The 27,049-nt window shown below is 35.9% G+C and overlaps 1 protein-coding gene across 11 annotated transcripts in view; it reads left to right on the top strand.

The window, feature by feature from the left end:
* Positions 1-27,049, top strand: part of SLC4A4 (solute carrier family 4 member 4) — a 493,252-nt gene that overhangs the window by 259,757 nt on the left and 206,446 nt on the right. For 7 of the 11 annotated variants that reach the window (XM_065545104.2, XM_065545105.2, XM_065545107.2 and 4 more), the window contains 2 exons: positions 9,820-9,980; positions 17,307-17,486. In XM_065545104.2, coding sequence (XP_065401176.1) covers positions 9,820-9,980; positions 17,307-17,486 — 341 coding nt within the window. The remainder of the gene's footprint in view (positions 1-9,819; positions 9,981-17,306; positions 17,487-27,049) is intronic. The other 4 variants (XM_074039893.1, XM_074039894.1, XM_065545101.2 and 1 more) reach the window with 1 other exon arrangement.

Raw genomic sequence — 27,049 nt, 5'->3', positions numbered from 1 at the left:
AAATCAGCCGGGTGTGGTGGTGCATGCCTGTGGTCCCAGCTACTCAGGACGCTGAGGTAGGAGGCTCACTTGAGCCTGTGAGGTCAAGGCTGCAGTGATCTCTGATCACGTTACTGCACTTCAGTCTGGGTGACAGATTGAAACTCTACCTCAAAAAAATAAAATGAAATAAAAAAGAGATTATTAAAACAATGACGAAAATTGCTCTTATGGTAGTCCCCCCAAGATTATCCACAGTTTAGCTTTTCATGGTTTCAGTTACGCGCTGTATAGTACAGTAAGATATTTTGAGAGAGTCACCATACTTATATGACTATTATTATAGTATATTGTTATATTCATTCTGTTTTATTATTAATTATTGTTGTTAGTCCCTCACTGTGCCTAATTTATAAATTAAACTTTATTCGGTTTCATATATAGGAAAAAAACCTAGTATACATAGGGTTTAGTACTATCCATGCCTTCAGGCATTCACTGGGGGTCTTGGAATGTATCCCCTGTGAATAAGGGGACTACTGTATTTCAAGTATAAACCTGCAATCTTTTAACTATCCAGCTGAAAGTAGAAGGTTCATCTGAGTTTGGAGTTTAGAGGCCGGAGTTTACTTTGACTCTGTTGCATCTTAGCGACAAGACACTTGGTTTCTTAGAGCTTTGGTCTTATTATCAATAAAGAGTAGATAATAAAGCCTATTACATATTATATATGTATGGTATATAAAACATAGATTATATGTAAATATAGTATATAATGTATTTATAATATCATGTATTTATATACATACATGTATATATGTATATGTATGAAAATGCTTTGTAAATTGTTAAGCATTACACAAATACCTAGGGTTTCGTTAATTTCATAACAGAGCTTTTCTTTTACATACAGATTCAGAGATATTCTCCAGGCGAGTCTTCTTCTGTGACATAAGGCAATTATGTAATACAAAGACTTTGATTATAATGCAATTGTTGTTCTCTCATTGTCATCATTATGTGCTGATTCCAATGTATTTCACTTTCACAAACAAGTTAATGTTAAGATAAAGCTTTTATAGTCTATAATTTAATTCAAATCAATTCAACTCAACCAGTGTTATTTGAATGAATAGTTTATGTCAGGCACTGTTTTAGGTACCATGAATAGAGCAGTGAGCAAATGAGGATCTTACATAGATCTCTGTATCTTATTAAAAGGTTTGAAGTAAGTTTAATATAATATCTTACAATATGAAAATAAGGAAAACCAAATCATTATCCCAGCTTTGAGTTTAAGAAAAACATAGCAAAGGTAGATGAAAGTCTTCTTCTGTGGTTACAGATGGAAAAAGGATTTATGGCCGCTATTTTTTTCTAGATAGAGTTAGAAAGAAATTCTAGAGTCAGAAAGAAAATATTTCTTAAAATCACTTTAATCAATTAGAGCAGATGAGCCATAAAGGAGCAATAAGCCAATAGCCTTCCCCTTTATGGATGAAAAATTTTTATTTTCTGTGGCATATTTTAAAATTTCTTACATCATACCACTTGTAATCAAGTCTTTATGAAGTTCATTGGATTTTTTGCAGTTTAGTTACTTAGGCTTATGCTTTATAGGCTTATGGATTTATTTTTATTTCCACAATTTTAAGTAATATTGAATGCCTTTAGCCCTTTGGGATTTTTAATACTGAAGAAGCTTCATAAATCAATTTATTTGATAATGGGGGAGAAGTTTTTATTCCTCACCAAGAGTTTCTAGGTAGCTTAGCCTTGCAGAAAGATCTGCTTTAAAAACATTTAGAACTGATGGAGAATTTCTTATCTTTCATAACTTAAATGATGCTCAGAAAAAAAGTAATTCTGTTTTACTCCTGGCCCCAACAGTAGTATTAAGGAAAGAGACCTAATTTTTAAATACTTTATTTTCAATTTACTGGGTAATTCTCTTTCTAATAGATATCTACAGTGGGTGTGATTGTTTAACTCTTCTGTTTGATAGTTACTTAATATTTTCTTCTTCTAATTAAAGAAACTTTCATAACACATTTCCACTCCTCCTCTCTAATACTTTCTCTTGAAGCTCTTCATTCTTTGCTCTTTCAGGGCTTCTTCCCAGGATACAGCAACTGTTTCTTGTTCCCCTCTCTCAGAACCAATAACATGTGTAGAAGAAATCCTCTGTGAAGTACAATTTTAGTTCCTAGAACATTCTCCAAAAGAAGACTTCCAAAGCAAAAACTTTTTACTAGTGAATCTGTTTCATTCTTTCTTTTCCTTCTTTCCGATAGAAAAATACAGTGTGAGAATTGTCTGGGTGCAGCCTGAAGTGTTGGGAGATTTTGGTCTAGTCTTGGCTTTGCTGCTCGTTAGCTGGTTAACTTTGAGCAAGTCATGTAATCTTTCTGAGCTTGAATTTCTTTTTTATCAGATGAAAGTCGTATTGGGTTGCATCCTCCCTAACATTATACATATTTCATAGCTCTAAAATTTCATTCTTGTGTGTATACTGCTATACTCAGCTGTGACTCTAAGAGCTACTTTGACTTTCTCATTTTCATCTTGAAGTTCTTTGTGAGTTGTTATCATAGAGTATAATTCAGGTATAGCTTTCTGTTTTTCATTTCAGTCAAATGCAGGTCATACCTTATTTTACACAGTCCCTGGTCCCAGAAAGGTAGAGAGATTGTAGTTCACTGTATATGTAATTCAACATTGAATGATAGAAGCATAGAATTTTCACTTAAGATTTTTAAAGATTAAGATGGTTTTGAATACTTTACCATCCTTAAAGACGTTACTTCTTTGGGAGCACATGTGCCATTTTGCTGATGTAGTCCATCCCCAAGACACTCTACTGCTGGAGAGGAAGAGTGTTGGAAGTGTACCGTGTGTCAAGGCCATGCTGTATAACTTCTCTTTATAGGACTTGCCACAATTGCTGTTGATTAATTCATTATGTATGTGATACTATTGTTTTCATATGGCCTCCCTCATTACATTAATTTATCTGCAGACAGAGACTACCATGTCTGTCTGTTCACTATCATATTTCTAATTCATGGCAGTGTCTGATTCATAATAGGCTCTTAATGAACATTTGTTTAATGTGTGATTGGTTGAGAACTGATTGCCTTTGACAAAGCTGTTCTGAATATAATACTTTCTTAGAAGTATTAATTGACCAAATTAGGGTTCTGTATAATTCTTCTCTTTCTTACTGATAAACAGCTGTGGAATGAATGACCCAAGGTACCCAGTATGCCATTGATAAAGCTTAGAAGAGGACCTATGTTTAAAGTTTCAAACTATTTTATTAATATATTGATAATATATGCATTTATAAAAGCACAGATATAATACCTTATTTAATTGGAATCAACTAATCGGGGGGCTAATAGGAGTCTCAAAACTGACATGTCTAAAACTGAACTTTGGATCTACTCTTCCTACAGATTTCCTCATCTCAATAGACAATTCCATTCTTTTAGTTCTTGAGCTAGAAACTTTGGAGTCTTCCTTGATTCCTGTCTTTCTCTACACCCAATGTCTGACCAATTAGCAAATTCTATTTTACCCTTAAAGATATTCACATATTCAGAGATCTCACTGCATCTCACATTCAGTACTGCTGCAACTCTAGTTCATCCCATCATTTCTCACTGAGATTGCTGCAGATGCCTCCTAATTAGTTGATCTCTTTGCACCTGCTCTTACTTCCTTTATGAACGATCTGCCATGATCTCTTTGACCTTGTCTTCCTTTTCATTTCCTCTGCTTCACTCTGTTTGAGCTTCACTGGCCAGTCATGCTAATCTGTCAGGAACTTTGGACTTGTTGTTCCCTCTGTCTGAAATGTTCTCTCTTCCCTGAACCCCCACAGTTACTTGCATGGCTCATTTCCTCATCTCCTTCAGGTCTTCATTCAAATATTACCTGCTTAGTAGTTGTCCTATCTATAATTGAAACCTTCCCCCAATACTTCCTATCCCTCATCTTTCATTATTTTTGTCCTTAGCACCTGTCATCATTTAACATATTGTATATCTTGTTATTGTTTCTTCCCAATAGAATTAAAGCTCTGTGAGGGCAGAATTTTTCAGTTGTTTTGCCACTATATTCCTAGTGCCTGAAACTACCTGGCACACAGGTCGTTCTCAATAAAGACTGGTTAATAGAATCAATGAATAGAGAAATAGAACCTTTATTCTTAGTTTGCTACTCCACCTAAATTATTTGGAGAGGCTTGGAGTGAATATGCTTCTGGAAATATTCAGCTTTTCAGTAACCTTTACTACCTGGGACATACCCTGCTTTCAGAATGTTTTTGCAATAATTTTTGACTTCCATTCGTGATGTCTAGCTTCCAGATACGATAGTTTTTTTCTCCCATGAAAAGCGCTCAAAGCTACCAGACTAATAAAAGTTTAATGCTTAGAAGGAATTCATTTTATATATGAAGATGTGACATGAATCTTTTTCTGGCCAACTTATAAATTGATAATATTTTGATTTTCTCTGAAAGCCACAATTGATAGCCTATTTTATTCCATAGACAGCTAACTCTCTGGACTTCTCCAGCTCCCTGTAGGTTCTATTATAAATCTACACCCCTCAGAACTCAATATCATCCTTCTTTCTCTTTTAAGACTCTATACTTTTCAGTTGGCTAATGATTTCTTACATATTATTGAGATGGCTAATGATTTCCTACACATTATTGAGATGAGGAAATCTGTAGGAAGAGTAGATCTGAAGTTCAGTGTAGGGTATTCTTGTAGGAATATCCGACATTGAGCATCAACATTATTATGGCTGTAGTACTACTTCAGGAATTTCAGGTTGGCCCTGTGCCTGAAAAAAATGAGAATTGTTTCAATTATAGGGGGAAATGTCCCCTTTTAAGTCATGGAAAGCACAGTAGTTATACTATGAACAAGTTTAAGTATTTATTTATATGAAGTTTAAAGTAACACTCAACTCCATCACCATCCCTTCTATATCCTTCACCTGTTCTTGCCTTTCCTAAAAGTTAGAACTTTGAATTTTCAGTGGTTCTTCCAAAATAGAGCACAAGTCGAATACGGTAAAAAGGGTAGACTTACCAGACCTGAAAAATTGTTTGGAATAGGTCAAGAAGCCTGTGCTTCCATTAAGAATGTCTAGGTGACTAGATGTCGGCTAATGGGTTCAAAAAAGAAAACTGGTAAAAGAATAATTCATGATCCAAGTTTGATGATGGCCCAAAATCAGGAGAAAGGGAGCTTTTTTCCCCCTTGCCCAAATTCTTTATTCATTTGAGTAGGGATATCTCTGCAAAAATGATTATTAGCTGTCAGTTTATCTTCAGTGACTTTTCAGATGGGCAGTGCTGGACTTAACCACTGTTATATGAATGTTTGTTAAAGATAACTCCCCCAGCGTAATTCAAACTGTGCTGCCAAACTTGGGTATAAAGGAAAGCCATCACAAGATTCAATAAACACAAGCCAATAAAGGAAAGGGATATTGATGTTTTATTTCCAACTGGACACCACAAATTACATCCACTTGTGTTTCTACTTGGCAGATTTACCTGAGCCATCTCTGAAGTACCTGATTTAAGGGCGTGGCCATTAAGCACCAACATGTGCACTTATACTGTGGGTTTGGGCAAAGACTACTCTCTCCCAGTCTACACTGACTTCTCTGTCTTTTCTCTACTGAATTGCTTTGGAAAATTCTATTTCAGACCAAGTTAATTTTTCTGTAAGAAAAAGACTCAAGGAATTTAATCATCTATGTAATCATATGTAGTTATGTCTATGTAGTTGTATATGATAACTTTAACAGTTGATCTAGAATTTTAAGAATTCTCCTTAAAAACCTCATTTTTCCCAGGTGTACACTAGCGTTGGCTTCTTTTATGGGTGATAAGGCACTTGTTAGTTAGCAAGAAATTTATCATCATTTCAATAGTTGTACGTAGTTGGAATTTATGTAGTGTAAAGGTCATGTCTGTTTTCCGCTGTACAACTGATATGTTATTAAGTTAGAGGTCTTGTTTTTTTCTTAATTATATTTAATCATATGATTGGAAAGTTACAAAATTCAGTGATTCCCAGTGGGTCTTTTTTTTCTTCAACAAAGGAGTGAAATGCTGTTTGCTTGGCAGTCACTGAAAATGTCTTAAACTGCAAAGTATTTTATCATTATTATTCTAAGACATTGGAATAAATAAACTTCACCTAATAAACTCCTCCTCTAAGGTTAAAACCATTCTGTAATTGCAAGTATTTAAAAAGCCTGCTTCTGAAACAAATTTTTCTGTAACTTGTCAAGTACTGAAACAAAAAGAAAGTGGGAAACTTATTGCAAATATGTAGTTATTCTTAGTTATTATGAAGGGGAGATAGTGGCTTTTAGTATACTCTACAGCAAAAAGTCTGTTTTTATTTATTTATTTTTTAAACGTAATTACATGGTTCTAAAGCACCTTTGCAGATTCATTGGCACTTGGATAGGGTGAACTTTGGTACTTTTGCCTTACCCTTTTCTTTAATGGGCTCTGATTTGAATTGAGTAGTTTTCAGTTTTTTTTTTTTTTTTCTAAATCCAAATTTGTCCTTGATATGCGAGGAGGCTAGACAAAGCATGTGCCGTTTCTGGAATGAAACTGCCTGAAAATGATCTATTTAAATGGGAAAGCTAGTATCTTATGTCCAAAAGAATTTGTTGGAAGTATAATCAGTTCCTTAAACAATTAGAGCAATACATTTTAAAGGAATTTAATAGGCATTTTTCCAGAGTTCTCCTTATGCTGTAAGCTGTGCTGTAATATGACATCATCACAATGTTCAATATTTACTGAACTTAAAGTAAAATAGATGCTAAACTGAGCTATGAGATAATATTTATCCCTTATAAATATAGATTTTAAGGAACTGGCTAGTTTTGAGAATTTATATTTCCATTCCTTTATGGTTAAATCTTGACCTAAAGAGCTGGTGTAATCTAGAAGGGTGAGTAATACTATTTCATAAATCCACCCTATTTTGGATTTATGTTTTCCAAATGCACTTTTTAAATGTATTCAAAGTCATATTTAAGTCTAACCAAGTTGCCTACAACATAAACTATGGAGAGGAATAAATAAAAGATGGACCACAAAGAACAGCAATGGTTTTGCTTCTTTTTCTTTTTAAATAAAATCTTATTAAACTTATGTTATTTGGACAATTGAAGATTGTCTTAGCCTATTCAGGCTGCTATAACAAAATACCATAGACTGGGTAGCTTACAGACAACAAAAATTTAATTCTTATAGTTCTGGAGGCTGGGAGGTCCAAGATCAAGACACTGTCAGATCCAGTGTCTGGTGAGAGCCTGCCTTCTCACACATGGCACTATATCATTGTGTCTTTACATGGTGGAAGGGGCTAGATAGCTGTCTGGGGACTCTTTTATGAAGACATTAATCCATCTAATCACCTCCCAAAGGGCCCATCTCCTTATACCATTCCCTTTGGGGATAGGATTTCAATATATGAATTTTGTGGGGACATAGACATTCAGACCATAGAGAGGATGATGGCAGAAAAGAACTACTATATATAAGTGAGGCTTAGATTTTTTTAAGGAATAGATTTGGCAGTACAGGCTGTTGGCAGCTGATAGAAGTGGGGGCTCATTTAGGAAAGATAAGAGGGAAGTAAAGGCCTTGTAAAACACTCCCCTTTACAGGGCTTCTAGCTGCTCCGTGTCTTTCATCTTGGGCTTAAATTCTATGACCACATATTCTATCCCTCAGAAAATAAGCCTACTCTTAGGAATTCAAGAATAATCAAGGAGTCATTACACTCTTTATAGATGACATAATTCTAGATAACTCTGACTTGCTTTCATGTATGATGGTATCTTCCTTTTTCTAGAGTCTTATCTTGAGCAATAAATTATAGTATCATATATAAATATGATTCATATGCCAATTACCAGCAAACATGCTTAGAGATTCTGTGAGCAAGCATGAAAAGATGATATACCTGAAGTTAACCAATGTAACATTCTTCATCAAAAATGGATTAGTCTCAAAATAACTCTAATCACCTTATTACCTTTTACAGTTTTGGTTAAACCCATAGAATTATTTGAGTGTGATATAAAATTGTCATTTTTTTTTTTCCTCCCAGTTCCTTCTATTTCTCTGGCTGTAACTTGAACCAAAGTGAATACCAATTTAATCACACACACACACACACACACACACACACACACACACACACACACGCACGAATATTAGAAGGCTTTCATTCTGTTTTGGAATGTGTCACAGCTACTTTTGTAGAAATAAACCAGGTCCACTCCTGAAGTTTCAGAGCTTCTTTGGTGGTATTGTTGACCTTTTAACTCATGAGGTAAACAGTAAAAATCTCCCTTCCTGCATTTTTGGGGAGGATACAGGGAGAAGAAGGAGGGTCTTAGAATTGTGGGTAAGGTTGATACAAGGATTACCACTGACATGGGAGTTGCCTGGCTGTGAGAGCCTTCCTGAGAGGAGCATGAGGGGAGAAAGTTTTTGGATACGGCTAAAATACTTCTGAAACGTATGGGTGCTGGGCTTGATTAAAATTCTAAATTTTCTTTGACATTGTGGGCTGATCACTTGATCTATTTTCACTCCTGGTTCTACTAATGTGTTTTTTTTCCCCACCTCTGGGGGTGGTACGAGGTCTATAAATAATACCCTATGTAGAGCTGCTTCTGATCTCTGCCCTTTGTTCTCATCTTTAGTGAGTTAGGTGAGTGTTTAGCTTTTTCTAGGAAAACATTTTTCAATCATTAAACCTTTGGGTGAAGAATGTAGAAAAACAATTTTTATTCCATCTTTATCTCTTTCAATATCTCTCAGAAAGTTGAAAGTGAAAGAAGCCTTTTTGTTAGTATCATGATGAATAGCAAAACGATGATACTTTCCCATTTTCCTTTAACAGTGTAGGAAGTGTCTGTTTGTGTAATATGTGGGATATAAAGTCTGTCAAATGTGTTTTGCTCTCATTTCCATTAAGGTTTTTATTGCTATATATTGCTAAATTATCAAAATGTCTAGGAGTCTTAGAAAGCAGAAGCTAGAAAAGAGGGTTGTTCCATCGCTAAGGTTAATAGGAGATCTCGTATTATCAGAATAATCTGTTGTTCACCCAGCTTATGTATATTTAAACACACGTGGAACCAGACTTGAGGGTAAAGCTTTTAAAATCACAATAAGAGGGCAATATGCATCAGCTGAGATATGTGTATTAAAGGAAGACACAACAAAACATGTCGGTCTTCCTTAAGCATCAATAAAACAAAATTTTACATTCATCTTGCCGCTTCACACATCATGTTTCTTATGTCTGAGATAAATATTGGTTCATCACTGATATTTCACCTTATTTAAACTTGCCTTGTGAAGTCACAACAGAATGCTTATGGTGGTGGCTATTTTTACGCACTGTAGGCTGTACCCACATGAAGAATTTTGAAATGCAAATTTTTCTACCTTATTAAAAAATTTAGTTAAATAATTGGTCTTAAGGATCTCATGGTTACATATAGGCAGATAAAAAGCCAAGGATGCTTTGGCTTCTCTTGCTTTGCTTTTTTCCTCTCTAACTTCAAGGGAAGGAGCGGTCTAGTGCTTCTCTTTGGGTGTATTTATGAAGATTATGTAATTAATGATATAATAAGCTATTAATACTCCACAAAAGGAGACATTTTGGAAGTGCTGGAAGGGGTGAAGATGGAGGGGTTAAGACTGCTATTTCTAGAGGAAGTTAGAACACTTTTAATTGCTCTTCACTAATCTCATCTTCCTAGGTGGATCAAGTTTGAAGAAAAAGTGGAACAGGGTGGGGAAAGATGGAGCAAGCCCCATGTGGCTACGTTGTCCCTTCATAGTTTATTTGAGCTGAGGACATGTATGGAGAAAGGATCCATCATGCTTGATCGGGAGGCTTCTTCTCTCCCACAGTTGGTGGGTAAGTATGCTGTTTGAAGTTTGTATTTTTTTTTTCGGCTTTACCTATCCACAAGTCTCCATCCAGGCAGATGACTAGTAGTGTAAGCAGAGTTAAATGTTTTATAACATTTATCCTCTCTTTTTGTATTATAACATTAGTATGATTTATTGCAAGAAAATCTGAAAAATATACAAATATTAAGAAAATAGTAAACTATCTTCCATGACATCTTCCCCTGGTCATTGTTGGCATTTTGAAATATTTCCTTCTAGCTTTGCTTCTCAATCCTTTCCTTGTGCTTTTCAGTTTTTTTCTCTTTTTTTGAGACAGAGTCTCACTCTGTCACCCAGGCTGGAGTGCAGTGGCACAATATCAGCTCACTGCAACCTCCTCCTCCTGGGTTCAAGCGATTCTCCTGCCTCAGCCTCCCGAGTAGCTGGGATTATAGGTGCCCGCCACTTGTACCTTACGTACTTCAGATGCATGAAAAGTGTGGGGCTTCTTTGCAAATCTAACAAGCTCTCTGAAAAAGAACCAAGTGTATATACATCAGCCAGACATATGCCTCACTTGACAGCTAATCTTTTCTTCCAACACAAATGCTGCGGCATTCATATTATCTATAATATAAAGAAAAGGATGTCATAGGTAAGCCTTTTGTCTACAGATATGCAAAGAAACGTTGCAGTAACTCTAATATTAGACAAGAATGTTACACTGGTCACCTTCTGCAGGTCTTTGATCCACATCTTCTTCCCCACAATCCCAGGGCAGGCACACTGCAGACCCTTTGGAAAAGTGCAGTCGTCGCTACAGGTCCAGTGCTCACCTGGTTGTGGAATTTCCTAGGAATAAGAAGTGGAGCCCCCGCACTTCTTTTTAAGAAAAATGTGATCTTTGGCAAACCTAGATCTGAAGGGTAATACGGCAGTTTAGGCCAAGCCACTGATAGAATTTGAAAACAATGGCTCCAGTTTGGAATGCAGTGGTGTGTGCCCAAGGTGTTCAGCATGATGAGTTAGCATTCAATGCACAAAGTACTAACTACAAAGGAAGCCAAAGCTGCCCTATACCATGAGGTTCAGTGACTTTGATGGTGGTGATACAAATGATACTTGGCACCAATGTGACCTAACTCAGTCACTTACCTGTAACATCCTGCTGGATCCTTGTCCCACCCAGCCTTTCTCCACATGCAACTAAAGGGGCTTGACTTTTGCCTACAGTCAGCCCTAACCCAGGAACTAGACTATTTCTCTTCTTACAGATGATTTAAGTCCTACTTTACAGATGATGAAACTGAGGTCCAGAGAAGCTTAGAGTGCAAGTCTAAGATCAAAGACTTCTAGAAATCTAGTGTCTGGACTTCCAGTCCAGTAAAATCAAGGATGGGTGAATAAAGAGACTCCATTTATAACATTAATCTTATGCCAGTAAGTGAAAGTGAATGTAAATCTGTGCATATTAAATGAAAAATAACTAAAAAGGAAAAGTACGACTGGGCGTGGTGGGTCATGCCTATAATCCCAGCACTTTGGGAGGCCAAGGTGGGTGGATCATTTGAGGTCAGGAGTTCAAGACCAGACTGGCCAACATGGTGAAATCCTCACCCCCGCCTCTACTAAAAATACAAGTGGAGAAGGGAGAGGACTTATGTGAAGATTCTGGATGGACAGAAATAATTATTTTATACATTTATTCAGCAGTGATACATGAGTTTCTACAATGTGCCGAACACTGTTCTAGGCCTTGAAATTAGGGTTTGCAAATCTACCGCTTTGTAAATGAGACAAGATACATGTCAACATAGGTACAAATCTGCGTATGTAGTTAGAAAATAATGGAGGAAACAGAGTTTTGTATAGCATTTTCATACTTAACAAGGCAGGTGAAGCTGAAAATGGAAATCTGATATATATGAGAAGAGATCTTGGATTATGGTACCCAGGGAGAGTGGAACCCATCTACAAAGACAGAAGCAAACAGAAAGAATGATTTTCTGGGCCATCTGTTCTGTTGTCATTTTTCATTTATTAAAAGCTGCAAGAGAGATTGTTATCTAGATAAGTATAATGATTGACAAAAATCAATCCAGTTTTTGAGTGAAAATTCTAATTTCTGCATTCTCAGACTTTAAGAACTAACCTGGAGCAAAGATGTCAAAAATTACACAAGTTGAAAATAAGTCAAATATGCATACATGTAGGGCAAACCGGAGAAGAAAATCATGACTTGGCAGTGTATAGGCAGTCTAGGAGGAGAATTTAATAAGGAAGATTCCCTTATTAAAAAAAAATTATTTTATTTTATTTTATTTTTTTTACCATAGATGATCATTACTGCCTAAAGTTTCCCCACTTTGGGATTCATGCCACTGTGCTCAGGGTTTGTCCTCTACTAAAATATACCTACTCTATGGGAAGATATCATATACTAATTCCCATGAGATACAGAGTGATGTTGAAGAAGGAATGCTGGATTTAATGTTGAGGGGTTTTAATTAAAGTCTAGCCCTATTAGCATGTATGACTATGGGCAAGGCCAGTTACTGAACTCTTTTGGAGTCTTCATTTCCTCATCTATAAAAAGAAGATGAAGGTGGACCTTTCAGGGTTGTTATGAGCATTAAATAAGATCATCAGATGTATTTGCTGTCTACTTACATGTCTATCCCATTATAAATAGTTTATTCAGATATTTCTGCATGTCACCTAGCAGAGTGTAGAGAAGTGAGTCAGATGGAGAGACGCTCAGTGCCTTCATGAACAGGAGACAAAATTCTAAACGGTGTGGTAGACAGAGCTGGAAACAGTTGAACAGCACCTCTGCTGTGCTTGGAACTGATCAGCAAGCGTGATGAAAGTTAAAAGTTGAATTACACACTTGGATGTTTCTGTAAAACTGTCTTTGGGATCTTCATCACCAGGAAGAGCCATCTTGAGCTTCTGGTCTTCAGCAACTAACTGACCCTTTTCATGTTGTAGAAGAGAGAGTACCACATTATACTGGAACGTCTTTAGCCAATGGCCAGAGAGAGAAGGTTTTGGTATTTACTACATGTAGGAGAGGTTAACCAAGCATTTTGTGGTTTCCCTTCAATTTTTCATTACTTTTTATTATGAGCTGTGAACTTTTTCTCTAACCTCCATGCATTTACTTTAAAAATTGTCATTACATGTTAAAATTTAACACTACTAGGTTGAGGTATCATCACTCACTAATATGTTTTCTCTGCAGTCCCTGGGGCAAGCAGTCAGAGAGCCAGTGCTGTCATCCTGGAGCTGATAATACAGAAAAACAGTTCAGGGGCAAATAACACATCCCAAGTAAAACAAAGAGGAGGAAAAGGGCCAGATTTCCAGAAATGGGGAGAAGAGCGTGTTTGAAAGAATGTCACTAGCTAAAAAAATCTTAATCCTTTGAAATAATCAAAAGCCTACAGAGGGTAAAACATAGAGGAAACGGAGCCCTTATTTCATCTAAATGACAGATGATGGCACAGTAACTTAAAGTTATAGTCATTATTTGGTTATTTAAAAAATCCTTTTATAGCAGTGGGTGAGGTGGAGTTGTGTCCCAACTCATGCCAATACTTCTGAGTTGAGAATTATGCACAGCTAATTCTTAAGATGCATCTTCCCCCACACCCCAATGTTATATCAACAAATGAGAAGAAAAAGAAATAATAGCAAGCATGAGTATATCAAACAAACTATAGCTGCTTTTCATCTTCCTTTGCAGTCCACCTGCTACCCCTCACCAGCCTGCCTCTGAGAGGCATCTCACCCTGCAGGCTCAAAGACAATGCCACACCATGTGAGGGCCCTGCACCACGGTGTACGACTGTTTAAGCAGGTGTTACTTCTCACACTTACATAAAAATTCCAGCCTATTTTTGATTCTTCTCAGGACCTCTACTTGATTTTTTCGTGAAGAACGCCTTCTGAATGTTAATAGAAAAATTTATCTTTAAAGTGTTATAAAGGATAAAACATCATTTTCACAGATTATTTTAATAGCTTTATTGTTAGTATCCTCATTGTAATTCTACATTTAAAGAGTGTCATTCACGTATGAAGCCGAGTCTATGGGAATTTTCCTCTCCTCTTAAGTTAAAAAAATTATAAGCCATTTCAGGTATTTTACCATGATGGGAAGTGAATTGGGAAAATGTAGCTCTATTTTTGGAGTCTCATTTTTATATTTAAAGGCATTCCTGAGCTGTGCATGTTGGCAGATGTATCGGTCCTATTGTTTCTTACTTTTTATACATTTTACATTTTCAAAATGATCATAACTTTTTTCTAGTCACAAAACTAATGCATGTTCATTTTAAAATAACCCGGAAAACTGTTACACGTAAAATTAAAAATAGTCACTAATCTAATCTCTCAGAGCTGTCCTCTCAGCATTTTTTTCTGTATAACTCTGTTTGCACATATATAATTGATTTTACAAAATGGGATCATACTACATCATTTTAGTCTTTTTTTTAAACATAACATAATATGAACCCTTTAATGTCATTAAATAGAAATAAAAGCATTACTATAATGGCTGCAAAATATTCAATAAAGTATTCTTGGGCGTTTAGATTGCCTTCAAGTTTTAATTATAAAGAAAAGAAGTGAACATCTTTATTATATTGTTGTGAAATTATTTCTTTAGTATACATTTCTAATGGCAGAATATTCAAAAGGTGTAAACATAGTACAGAGCTTTTGTACTGCATAGTCAATACTGCAACATTGTCATCAGAAATGGAATTGCCCATTGAATACCTTTCACGTCATGGGGGTTGATTCAACTTTTTAATTTTTATCCCTTTGACAAAAATCCTCATAATTGGTCATATTTGTATGTTTATTTAAATTATCTTAATCTTGAAGTTGAATATTTATTTATGTATTTTTGGCCCTTTGTATTTCTTTTAAGAATGTTTATGATCTTTGTCCATTCTTCTGTCACATGGCCATCATTCTCTTGGTTTGCAAAAGCTCTGCATATATCAATTCCTTTTTTTCTCTAGAGCTTAGTTTTTAAATACAGAAAAATGTTGTATGACATGGAAAAAGATCTAAACTTAGAGTCAGAAAACCTGGTTTTATATAGGAGTTTTGCCTCTAATCAGTCCATGTCTGTGGGCAAGTCACTATGGCCCTGTGTTCTCATCTGCATAGCAAGAGGTTGAACTTGATGCTCCACGAAGTTCTTATCAGCTCTGCTATCATCTAGAGTTGGCACATTCTCTCCCAATTGGTAGCGTCTGTGGGATTTTGAACACTGAAGGCTTAATTTCAGTGTAGCTGTGAAATGTTACTGCCCCCACTTTCCTTTGAATGATTTTGTAGTTTATGCTTAAAGAGATCCCTATAATGTTGGCCGTTTTAATGGAAACTTAATGAAGGGCATAAAGCCACACAGATGTTTTAACCTGTTCTAACTGGTGATTTCCAGGCATTAGTAACAGAGGACCGGCTGTGCATACATAAAGATTGGTTTGAGATTTCAAGGGAGGGCGAGAATAGAGGGAGGCCCTGCCAGGAAGGGTAGATAAGAAACGCTTTAGTCTACAACCCTGAAATTAGAGTAGGAGTTTGATAACACTCATAGGAGATATGGTGGGGCAGTTTGTTTGTTTTTCTGGTTCTTCTGTAAAATGGACTTTCCACTTTAAAAGGACTTAAAGGAAAAGTAGAGGGGTTGTGTTTTGTAGGCACCTGATTATTTACCGTGGAAGAGAGGTTTAATTGTAATTACAGGATCAATTCTGATAGTTTTACTGAGTGGGGTTTGTGTAGTTTAAAATACTCAGAGCTAAAAGCCACTCTCAAACCAAACCATTTCTATGGGAGAAACTCTTCCTGCCTTGCCCAGATTCCTTACCAAGTGGTCCCATGTTATGTAACATTTATGGCACCTCTGTGAGGCATGTGATGAAAATCCTGGATTCAGCCTCTGCTTAGCTTCCAAATAGTTGATTGTACACTGTGTGAATTGCCAGTTTCTAGCTATAGGTTGTGAGGCCAATTCTGTGAGTGCTTAGAAGATGGACTTTTGAGAAGTTCAGTCATGCCCAAGCAAAACCCCTTGAACATCTGTAACTTCTCTTTACAAAGAAGTGGGAATCCTTGGGAGATGCTGTTATCCTACCAGTACCCATCAATTTTCTTGCCAGCCTTTTAGAAAAGAATAGTTATTGTTCATTTCTCTACATTTGTATACTAAAGTTTGCCCAAGAGGAAAATATGAATGTGTGCTAGATGCATCCATGTGCCAGAAAGGGAGCCATGGGATCCATTACTCTCATTCTGTGCAGAGGACAAAAGTTCTACTTGCATACATCGAGACAGACTCCTACCAATGCATATCTTGCACAGATTCTGTAATGTTTTGTCCTCAGCACCATTCTGGCTGGAGATAAATGTTGGCCTGTCATGAAGATGTAGAGTAGAATGCACCATCATTTATGTTATACTGCTGACATGCTGACTTGTGAGAAAGAGGGTTTCTTATTTTCGATTGGAATAGGAACTTACCTTCCAGCAGAATGACCTATGAGCAATTTCTATGAAACACACTCATCTTTCTGGTTAAAATCATATGAAAAACAGAGTAATAGAAACTTTACATTTTTTTGGTAGTAAGACTAAGATATTAAAATTTCATTAAAAATTTCAGTCAATTTATACTTTAAAATACCCAATGGAAGTATATTGGAAAGTCTTTAGTTGGATCTGAACAATAAGAATAAGTCTCCTTTCTTAGAAAAGACTACAACATAATTTTGTAGTTTAATCTTTCTTTTATTGGATTAACTGGTGTTCAAATGATCTGATATTGAGTGTTGTTTTCCTTTACTGTATTCTATTATTAAGTACATATAACATTACAGAAGAATTTGGGAAAACATATTTTAAAAATCAGCAATGTCATTACTTTAAATTTTCTATGTTCTTTTCAAGTTTTTGAATATCATTTCTATTTCTGATATACCTTTGCTATGAGTACATGAACTTTTTGACTCTCCCTTTTTTAATTGAAAAATATAAATTACTGACTACTTATGTTACAGAATAATCTGACTTCTGTGAATACACCATAACTGGGATTGAAAAAACATAAATTGAATACTTTAATATTTGTATCTCTGTCATCAATGCCAGTATCTGTGTACCCTGTATCTTTGTCTTTTATATAAAATGGGAAATTGGAAATTTGGAAAACAATATCCTGATGTGAAATTTGAGGATGACATCCATAAAGTTAGAGTAAAAAAATAACTTTGTGGTCTTGTGACTGAGTTTTGTTTTTTGCTTTTGTTTTGCTTTGTTTTTGTATCAGAGATGATCGTTGACCATCAGATTGAGACAGGCCTATTGAAACCTGAACTTAAGGATAAGGTGACCTATACTTTGCTCCGGAAGCACCGGCATCAAACCAAGAAATCCAACCTTCGGTCCCTGGCTGACATTGGGAAGACAGTCTCCAGTGCAAGTAGGATGTTTACCAACCCTGATAATGGTAATGCAGAGGCCAGCTGGCTGCTGCTTTCTCTTACTTGTCTCACTTACCTTTACACCATCTCCTGTCATCTTTGTTTTAACCCTTCTCCATATTTCTTCTTTTCTTGCGTTCATATGCCATAGTCATTTCATGGTGATATTTTTAATCCAGTTGGGCAAGTTTGCAGTCTTGCTGGAAAGATTGCCGCAGTTGTTGTAGGCTGCTAATGCTATGGTGACTTGCTTACTCCATATACATCTATTCTGATTGATGGAGGTAGTTCAGTAGTAACTCTGTGATGAAACAATAGAATATTATAGATGAGTCAGCAAATTTGTAGATTATTGAGTACCTCTGTCAATATGTTTTTAACATGGTGGTTTGCCAGAATTAGGAGGAGAATAGTAAGATATGATAAATGCCTTGAAATTTCCTATCACAAAGTGTTTGCTTGTATGTGAAATGGTGTCCAGTCTATATAAATGATGACTTTATCAGAGTAAGACTCAATATTATTTTTTACCTCTAATGAAACTAATCTGCTTTTTGATATATGATAATGATAGGTCCAAGAATAATTATTCAAGATGGGATATTAACCCCATTATTTCACAATAAGCAAGACACTGTATCTTATCTGTAGTTTATTGATTTACCAGAGTTTCCTGTAGAATGTCTATCTTTTGTATCATTGCCTTTGTTTCACATAAATTTCTTGATTGGGAGCAATCTGAGAAGGGAGAAGTCAGTTTTCATGAGGTATGGAAAATGAAGGTATGGTGGAAAGAAGCACTAAGCATTGGGCTGATAGGGTTAGGTCTATCCTCCCATCCCACCCCCAATCTTCCTTAGTATTAAGAGAGATGAGGCCGGGCACGGTGGCTCACGCCTGTAATCCCAGCCCTTTGGGAGGCCAAGATGGGCGGATCACGAGATCAGGAGATGGAGACCATCCTGGCTAACACAGCGAAACCCCATCTCTACTAAAAAATTACAAAAAATTAACTGGGTGTGGTGGCACACACCTGTAGTCCCAGCTACTTGGGAAGGTGAGGCCAGAGAATTGCTTGAAGCCAGGAGGCAGAGGTTGCAGTGAGCCAAGATCACGTCACTGCACTCCAGCCTGGACTACAGAGCGAGACTCCATCTGAGAAAAAAAAAAAAGAGAGAGAGAGAGAGATGAGTAGATAAGAGTGATTCTAATTTACTGCCTTCAGCTGCACTTTCAGAATAACATAAAACCAGTTGATGTGGAAAAAGTTGGAGTAACTGAATTGCAACGCAGCCACTCCATTTCTGGAAATGGGTTTTCTCTTCCTAGTATTAAAGGTAACTGTTGGCTGGAAAAACGCTGCTAGCAGATTTTCTGTGGTATATTTTTTAGACAAAACTGGTTATGTGCAAATAATTAAAATAAAATGCTTTTTATAAAAAATTTATAAAAGAGAATTGAATCTACAGTATTTCTACTACAATTTGATGGTTCTACTGTTACCTAGAATATTGCTGCTGATGGGAAATGTTTTGGTTTTTGTGTCTCCCCTCGCTTTTTTTTGTTGTTTTAATTGTGTTTTTGGAGAGAGGGATTACTTAATGGCTAGAAAGTTATAGAATGAATAGTTTATTATAACTGATGTCACAAATATTTTATTTAACAATGTATATTTTTGAAATTATGGCAATTAAAGTTGAAGTTACTCTTTTATTTCTTATTTAATAATCCACTTTCTCATGTAAAATGAAATCCCAGTATTTGGTGATTTAATTATTTTATCATGGGGTTGGGGGAAGTATAAAGAAGTGAAAAAGTGCATTGTTTTCAAATATTGCTATATTTTCAAAAAGTAGAGGAATGAATATGGCATGCAGGAGGCTTTCTACCAGTATGGTGAACTTTATTTCCATGGAACTGCAGGCGGAGTAGAAATCAGGAACAGATGGATCTTGGCAGCCAGCCAGAATCTTGTGCTTTAGGAGAAAGTATTTGGATGTGTAATACAATTAATGAGTTAATATCGCTTGCCATTCAATCTTTCATTCTATCTGTAGATCTGTGTACTTCAGAGAAAAGTTGAAATTGCCTTTCATCCACCTTTTCACTTGTGAGATGCCATATATGCTGGGCAGAAAGCAAATAGGAAGGGCAGGCAGTTTTTTTCCAGCTCTTCAGCTGATCAGCTTACACTCTGAAGCGTGGAATATGATTAGACCTTTTAAAACATGTTGTTATTGGCCTTAATGCTACCTAACTTCTTTTAAATATCCAGAGGCAAGATTTAGCTTTGAGAGATCTTTTAGCAATGAATTTTGTACGCCTTCAAGGTACATTCTTATAAATTGTCAAATGGCAAATTTTTGGCTTTCCTAGAGGTGCTTGTTCTTAACTGGAAAGTTTGCAGAGTTACCTTTATATGTTAGGGTTTAATTACTTAATATCTTTAAAAACTATGAAATGTTCTTAGAATAAATTTCTAAACAAATGTTCTTAGAATAAATTTCCAAATACAATTTCTAATAAACGAATGTTCTTAGTTTAAATTTCTATGTAAAAATTATAGAACTACTGTAGGTGGAATTATTGCTATAGTTTTAATAGACCACGATCTTTCAATCTGTTGTAGTTGGAGCTAGATTCTAATATCTCCATGTAAAACTTAGATAAATTTGTATACCTTTGTCTTCTATCATAGGCTATAAAATATACTCAGTGACATTGCCAACTTTAGTTATAGCTAGCAACAATGTAATAAATAACTGAAATTTATAGCGATAACTTCAGAGTTGTGAATTTTTTCATTTCCCGGTGGTGTACTGGAGCCAGCTCTAATCTACTCAGGAGAGCCAGTTGTTATCAGGGATTTGCAAGCTGGTTGTTAAATACAGCTACTATTAAAAATTAAATTATATAAACATACAATTAAATAATTATATTAAAACAAAGATAATAAATACTGAAAATTTATTGTTTTCTGCCTGTTTCAGTGTATTTTACTGTAGTCTGTGCTCTTAAGGTTATTTGTATCTACTGTGTCTGTATGGTGGTAGAAATGATGTAAAATAGTGTGCCATTGTGCATCTCCTTCCAGCTCTGCATTCAGTGACTATATTGGTACTTGAAATGGGCTGTTATGGTAGTATTTACCCCATAGAAACCAGCAAATGCTACAAATTAGGGCTTGATTTTTAATTTTTTTTTGGTCATTTGTCTCTAGGCTTAAAAAAGTGATGGAGAAAATGCTAATAACATAGATTACATTTAAAAGTGTAAAGTGTCCATAGCTGTTAAAAGGAATAGCAGAAAAAAGTTGAACATTTTTTTCAGTAATCAAAAACTGTTATCTGATTTAGGAAAAGAATCACCCACATCATTGACAAATAAATGAAGTCTGACGTATTCAATCTTCATTATTTCACTTTTGTCTTACTGGTTAACATACGTAATAATATTAATCAACAAATGTCACAAATATTTGTTGGATATTTGATGGATGTTGGAACTATACTCATTTGCCAGTTGCGACCATATGTTAGCTACTGATGTAAGAGTTTGGCCAAGATCAACTAAAGTATCATATGAGAATCAACTAACTATATCCAATTTACAATACAGTATTGTATATTTTATTATTATTTATATAAGGTGTGTTACATATTGTTGTAGGACTTTTCCTTAGTTCAGTTAAAGATGGGGTCCTTGTCACCACCATGAAAAATTAGGCTTGCAGACAATTTGAAGAGTGAGAAAAATGGAATTTATTGGGCAAAAAGGAAAAAAAGGGAAGCAGAGACTCTCAGCAGAGCGAGAGTCCTGGTAGCACAGGCTTCCTGCCTTGCAGATTGAATCCCATGTACCACTCGGGAGGAGGAGGGGCCAGGCTTCTCCCCACCGCAAACAGAGCCAACTTCCCAAGGTTACACCCCAGTGCACACTCCTCCTAGTGCACAGGCCAGTGGGAGTTTCTCCAGGAACCCCTTTATACTTGGTTGTCACAATATCCTTTATATCAGTAAAATTCAACACATATGCATGCACACACACTCACACATTCATATGTAAATACGTTTTTTTCCCCTGGAAACTGGTTTTCAAACATTTACTGGCATATCCACTATCAGCACACTACTGTCTTTGTTCCTAGCTAAAGACTAATTCTCATCTTTTAGCATCCTGGTATGGCTTGGGGTTCAAGATGATTTTATGTTTTTAAAAAGCAGCAAAAAACATTTTTTATCTGTAATAAATCAGGGAACAATGAAACGAGCTTTCAAAATGCTAATTATTGTGAAATTGCTACTTGTCTGAGACATGTGTAAATTCTATGGGCATGTCTGCCAGGTACTAAATTTTAGGCAAGTGCTATCATTTCTCAATATATTAATTGAGGCCTTTCTATAATGTTGCAGAAGAAATTAGTGAGGTTTTAGGTCATTCTGGTGTTGGAGTTTTCTTTACCTACTTTTTATTTCTCACATTGTTTTAGGTTGAACTATATGAAATTGCAATTTTTGTGGGTAAAATTAAGTTGTCAGCAGTTTGATATGATTCTACCTAATGATTTGGTCTAAGATACTTAGCTAATAATTCTGTATTATTTTAGAGCATTATGAAAAAATAATGTTTAAGCCTGGAAATATTGCTTGACAGCATTTTAAAAATAAAGATGTATTTAGCTTGTTTTTCATTAGAAAGTAAAAGTAAATTTTATTCTTAATTGGTATTCATTCAATAAATATTTAGTAAGATGTTTATGACAAGATTAACAACTGCATTTTAAAAAGTCATGGTTTATAAGATGAGCCATTTTTTAAATGTACCATTTAAATGGATACTTTTTATATGTATTGTCTTATCCCAAAGTTTGCAAGAGATGATTGAGACCTGACTTTAAGGACCCAAACCAGTGAGGAGCCTGAATTTGAATATTCACCTTTTACTGTCTTTGTAGAAAGTTGGGTAAAGCCATCATCGACCTGTCCCTGATTTTTTCCTGACTTCTTCATTTTTTCTCCCTAGATTACCATAAAGATCAGTTTCTTGCCTTCCAAGGTCTGGGAGTATAGATGCCCTTTATTGAGAATTGGCTTTAGTAATCTAATTGGATCTAGACTATAGATTTCATTTTTCCTTAATCTAATTTTATGACCTCACTTTGTATTAGTGAAAAGTTTTTCTTTTTTCAATAAAAACATGGAAAGGTAATTTAGTAGTTGCTTTTGATGTCTGTAAAAGAGAGATAATGAAGAATAAGAAAAAATATATAAAATGTTTAGAGTGGTAACTGGCACATAGTAATCACTCCACAAATGTTAGTAAATTATATACAATATGTTTAAGCACAATTAGGGAAGAAAAATCTTATATTGAGTAGGAGTGGTTTCTGGAATGATACTTGCTCTGTAGCTTACTATTTGAAAAGAAACTAGCAGATACAGTGCTGATTTATTCCCTCTGCCCTTTGTGAAGTGATACCAATAGTCTTTCATTAGCAATGGGAGGTGCCGAAGACCTTTCTCATCATAGCCCTCTTACAGAGTAATTTATTCCCTTCATTGGTTTTATCTTTTGCTAAGTGGGTGTCAGAGGAGTCCTAAATCACACTGGAAATCCAAGACTTGGTAAAGTTGTCCCACCAGGGAGATAAGGAGCTGGAGACAGTGGCAGCTCCAAGGAGAGCAGCTGGCTCCTAGACCTCTTGGTGCTTTCCCCATGCCTTCTCCTGATGCCTGTGGTCTCCTCCATATTTGTAGGCACCCCAGGCCTGCTCCTGATAGAACCTCTGCATCTTATCTTCAATTTACCACCAGTTTCCTCTTTTTTTTATTTAAATATGAGAAATGTAATCCACTTGCTCTCATTATGGGTTGCCACTACTTACTCCTGAATCTGGATTCCTGTTTAAGGTTATCTGTCAGGCAGGATGCCACTTCCTAGCTGTCTCCCACATTCATGGTTTAACATCAGCAATGTGCTGGATATAAACACACACACCTTTGAAAGCATTTTTGAAAGCATAGTCTATTGCTGTTACCTACAGTAGCAGATAGTTGTTTGCAATGCAGAACAAACAATGGAAAGAAATCAATTTTTATGTTAATAGTAATTTTAGGCTCCAGTGAAATATAAGTGATATTAGTTGGGCTCTTGTTGCATTGGATCTGATTTGAGATTAGGCCCATTCAAACCATTTGGTTTGGTATTAGATCCAGCTGCCTTGACACTGGCTTATGTTGGATCTGGCTGGGACCACCACCAGGTCTGGTAGCTTTCTCGTTCCCTTGAGAAATTCTTCGCTTTTTACCTGCACTTTGGATCCCAGCTTGCCCATTTGTCTCAGGATGGGTTGCTTTCCAGGCCATTCCCCCAACTGCCCCATACCCTTGAATTCAGACAAGGTCCCTTAATCAGTGTGTAAGGCAGATATTTCCCTAACCTGCTTCTGAAGCTGGCCATCATGCTTCTCTAGTTCTCAGATAGGTCAGTTGACATCTTGCAACTCTCAGGCCCACATCACCTTAAGGTTAGAATCATCTTCTTGCGTGCCTTTCTGCATACGATTAACTCTTTCCCAAAAGCAACAACATACATCCAACTGTTTTGTTCAGGACTCTCATTTTCTGTTCATTTTCATAGCACAGATGAATGTCCTGACCAGAACCCAAATCATGATCAAGCTCTTTCCCACCTGAGAATAAGTGAACCAATCTATGGAAAGTTGCTAGCAAAGTGCCTGAATGAAATCCTGTTCCTTAATAACAGTAATTATTGTGGTTATTGTTATTATGGCATTTCTAATTCATCCATCAGGCACCATTCTTATTTTCTTATTTTCCTTTTCTTTCTCCAGGCAGATGACTGATTTTCCAAATGTATAATGTTCAGATCTTTAAATAAACAACACATTTTTCTCCAAGGGTCATTCCCTCTCAGTATTTGCTAACGTATTCCACTCTTTATAGCAATGAAGAGTCGGGCTTAAGAGATATAACACAAATGGGTATTTAGTTGTTTGACATTGAAGGCCTACTTTGTAATCTTCTTAAAGACATGGGACCATCATTTCCAGAGGTTTCATTCAATTCTTGAGCTAATGTTTAGTAGCAGTGTGGTTATGAGCAATTTACATAATCTCTTTGAGCTTCAGTTTTTATACCTGTAAAATAAGGGTAGTAATGTCTTATTCTGTGCATATAACCAGAAATAAATGAGATACCTTTGTGAAAATTATTAAATAAGCAAAATGTGAGATGCCATTGTGCTTTAGTGCACTCGTACTGCTATAACAAAGTACCTTAGATTGGGTAATTTAAAAACCATAGAAATTTACTGCTCACAATTCTGGAGGCTGGCAAGTCCAAGATCAAGGTGCCAGCAAATTTAGCGCCTGGTGAGGGCCCTTTCCTCATACATGGTGCGTTCTGTGGATCTTCACAAGGTGGAAGGGGCAGACAGATTCCTTTAAGCCTTTCAGGAGAGCATGAATCCCATTCCTGAGGGTGGTGTTGTCTTGACTTAATCACTACAAAGCCTTCACGTTTTAATACTATTGCATTGGAGATTAGGCTTCAACATGAGAATTTTGGGGAGACACAAACATTCAGATCATAGCACACTGTAAGGAACAACCATTATTCAGAAATATTTTAAGGGGAAAATTTAGTGACTTTCAACTTTAAAACTGAGGGCAGAACTTCAATTCACTACCATTATTTTGCATTTTATTATTTTCTGTTTCCATTTTTTGCCTACTACTTCATTTATATGAAAATATTCTTGGAGTTTTATTTTTAAAATAGTGCTACTTTCATTATCGACTTTGCAGATGCCAAATAATACATAATGAGTTGTCACTCATGGGCTTTCTAGTATTTTTAAATTTAGAGTATAAAGATTGATCATTATGTCTAAGTAATGACAGTTTGAGCTATCAAGAAATAATATGTGTACAGCAAGATGTTACCATGTAATAAACATATTTTTAAATTTTACTAGTTGTCAGTCTGTTTTATACAGTTAGGGTCTGTGAGAGAGTAAAAGAACTGAAATGATTCTCTTTGCCTTTATTCTACCGCATGTGAGTACTTTTTTCTTCATTCCCCTTTCCTGGAGAACTCATGTATTTCGAGGGCACTGAACTGATTTGCTGCTGTCAACCCTGAGTAAATCTTCTTCCAAGGCTTGGTTTCCTTAATAGAGCCACCCTTACCAAGTTTTTTGTATTCCCAAGCCCCATGTTGCTCTGGGAGCAATAGAAGTGTAGGTGCAGATCTGGGACCACATCCTGCTCCCTGTGAAAGAGATATAGGAGAGGGAAGGACAGGGAAAAGTAAGGAGAGAAGGGTAAGCAAGATAGAGACATAAAATGTGAGCACCATGGGCTCACTTAAAGTAGGGATAAATTAAGATCTTCCAAGAATGACTAAGCATGCCTCATTCTACTCAACTCCTGTATCCATAGAAATACAAAGGACGAAAAGGAGATCTTTCTAGGTTTGTGAACCCAATTTCTTAAAAACCACACTTTGAATTTAAAGTAGGCCAGGATTTCTGTCTTTAGTGTTTCCCAACACTCTTCAAGATGTTGAACAAAGGAAATGTCATTCCATTAACGATATTAGTAGTAGCAATAATAATAATGCCTCACATTATTTTAGCACCTGTTATGCATTAGATATTGTTCTTTATGGCAGCTCTAATGTATATATCATTTCAGATGAAAAACCTGAAAGTCCAAAATAACTTGTCTAAGCATAGTAAATGTAGGAACCCAGTGTGCTTAATAATCATATGCTAATTCAACCACAAGGAGATGAGCTTCCTCAACCATAATTTATTTCCCACACATCACCAAGTCGAGGTCTTATATATAATAATGTGATGGTGAAGGGCTCTAGAGGCCATTCTACATCTAAGCAACAAAACACACAAAACATGGCAGACAGTGGAGTGTCTTTATTGGCTTTCCAAATGGAGATTTCTAGGCAACATGTTTCATGTGTTTAGGTGAAATGCTGGTATCCTTTTGGGTTAAATTTCTTGTCTAAATAGCAGTGTAGAATGCATAGGAAGTGTTCGATGACTATTTGAACACATGGCATTGCAATCCCAAAAGAGTCCTAAAACTTCACTGTGAATAAAATTTATTTTCTTCTTAACAGGATTGTTTAAAAAAAGCACTTTTCTGGAGGTTTTTTTTTTTTCTGTGTGTATGTGTGTGAGGGTATCTATTTGCTTGATTCGAGAAGAGACACCCTCACATGAACAGATTTAGGATTGATGGTTTTGGACAAGTTGATTCTCAAGGGGAACATGGGTCATGTAAAAAAAATTCCTCACAACATCTTTTTCTATTGTCTAGATATTGGATACTATCACTCAAAAGCCTTTGGAGCTATATCTTTCCTCATCAGGTTGTGGTAATATAAACCATTTTCTACCTTATTTATACCTGAAGTTAGGCAAAAGTGATTTAAAAGAGAATATGTAAGATAATAGCAAGGCTAAGCTGTTTATTTTGTAGCTCAAGTGTAAAAGAGGTGCAATGAAAGCATTATGTAGACAAGGCATACATTATATATTATTA

This window comes from Macaca fascicularis, chromosome 5 (genome assembly GCF_037993035.2).
Source record: "Macaca fascicularis isolate 582-1 chromosome 5, T2T-MFA8v1.1".
NCBI classification, from domain to species: domain Eukaryota; kingdom Metazoa; phylum Chordata; class Mammalia; order Primates; family Cercopithecidae; genus Macaca; species Macaca fascicularis.
The sequence above is the reverse complement of the archived record's forward strand: the minus strand, read 5'-3'. Positions and strand labels throughout refer to the sequence as shown.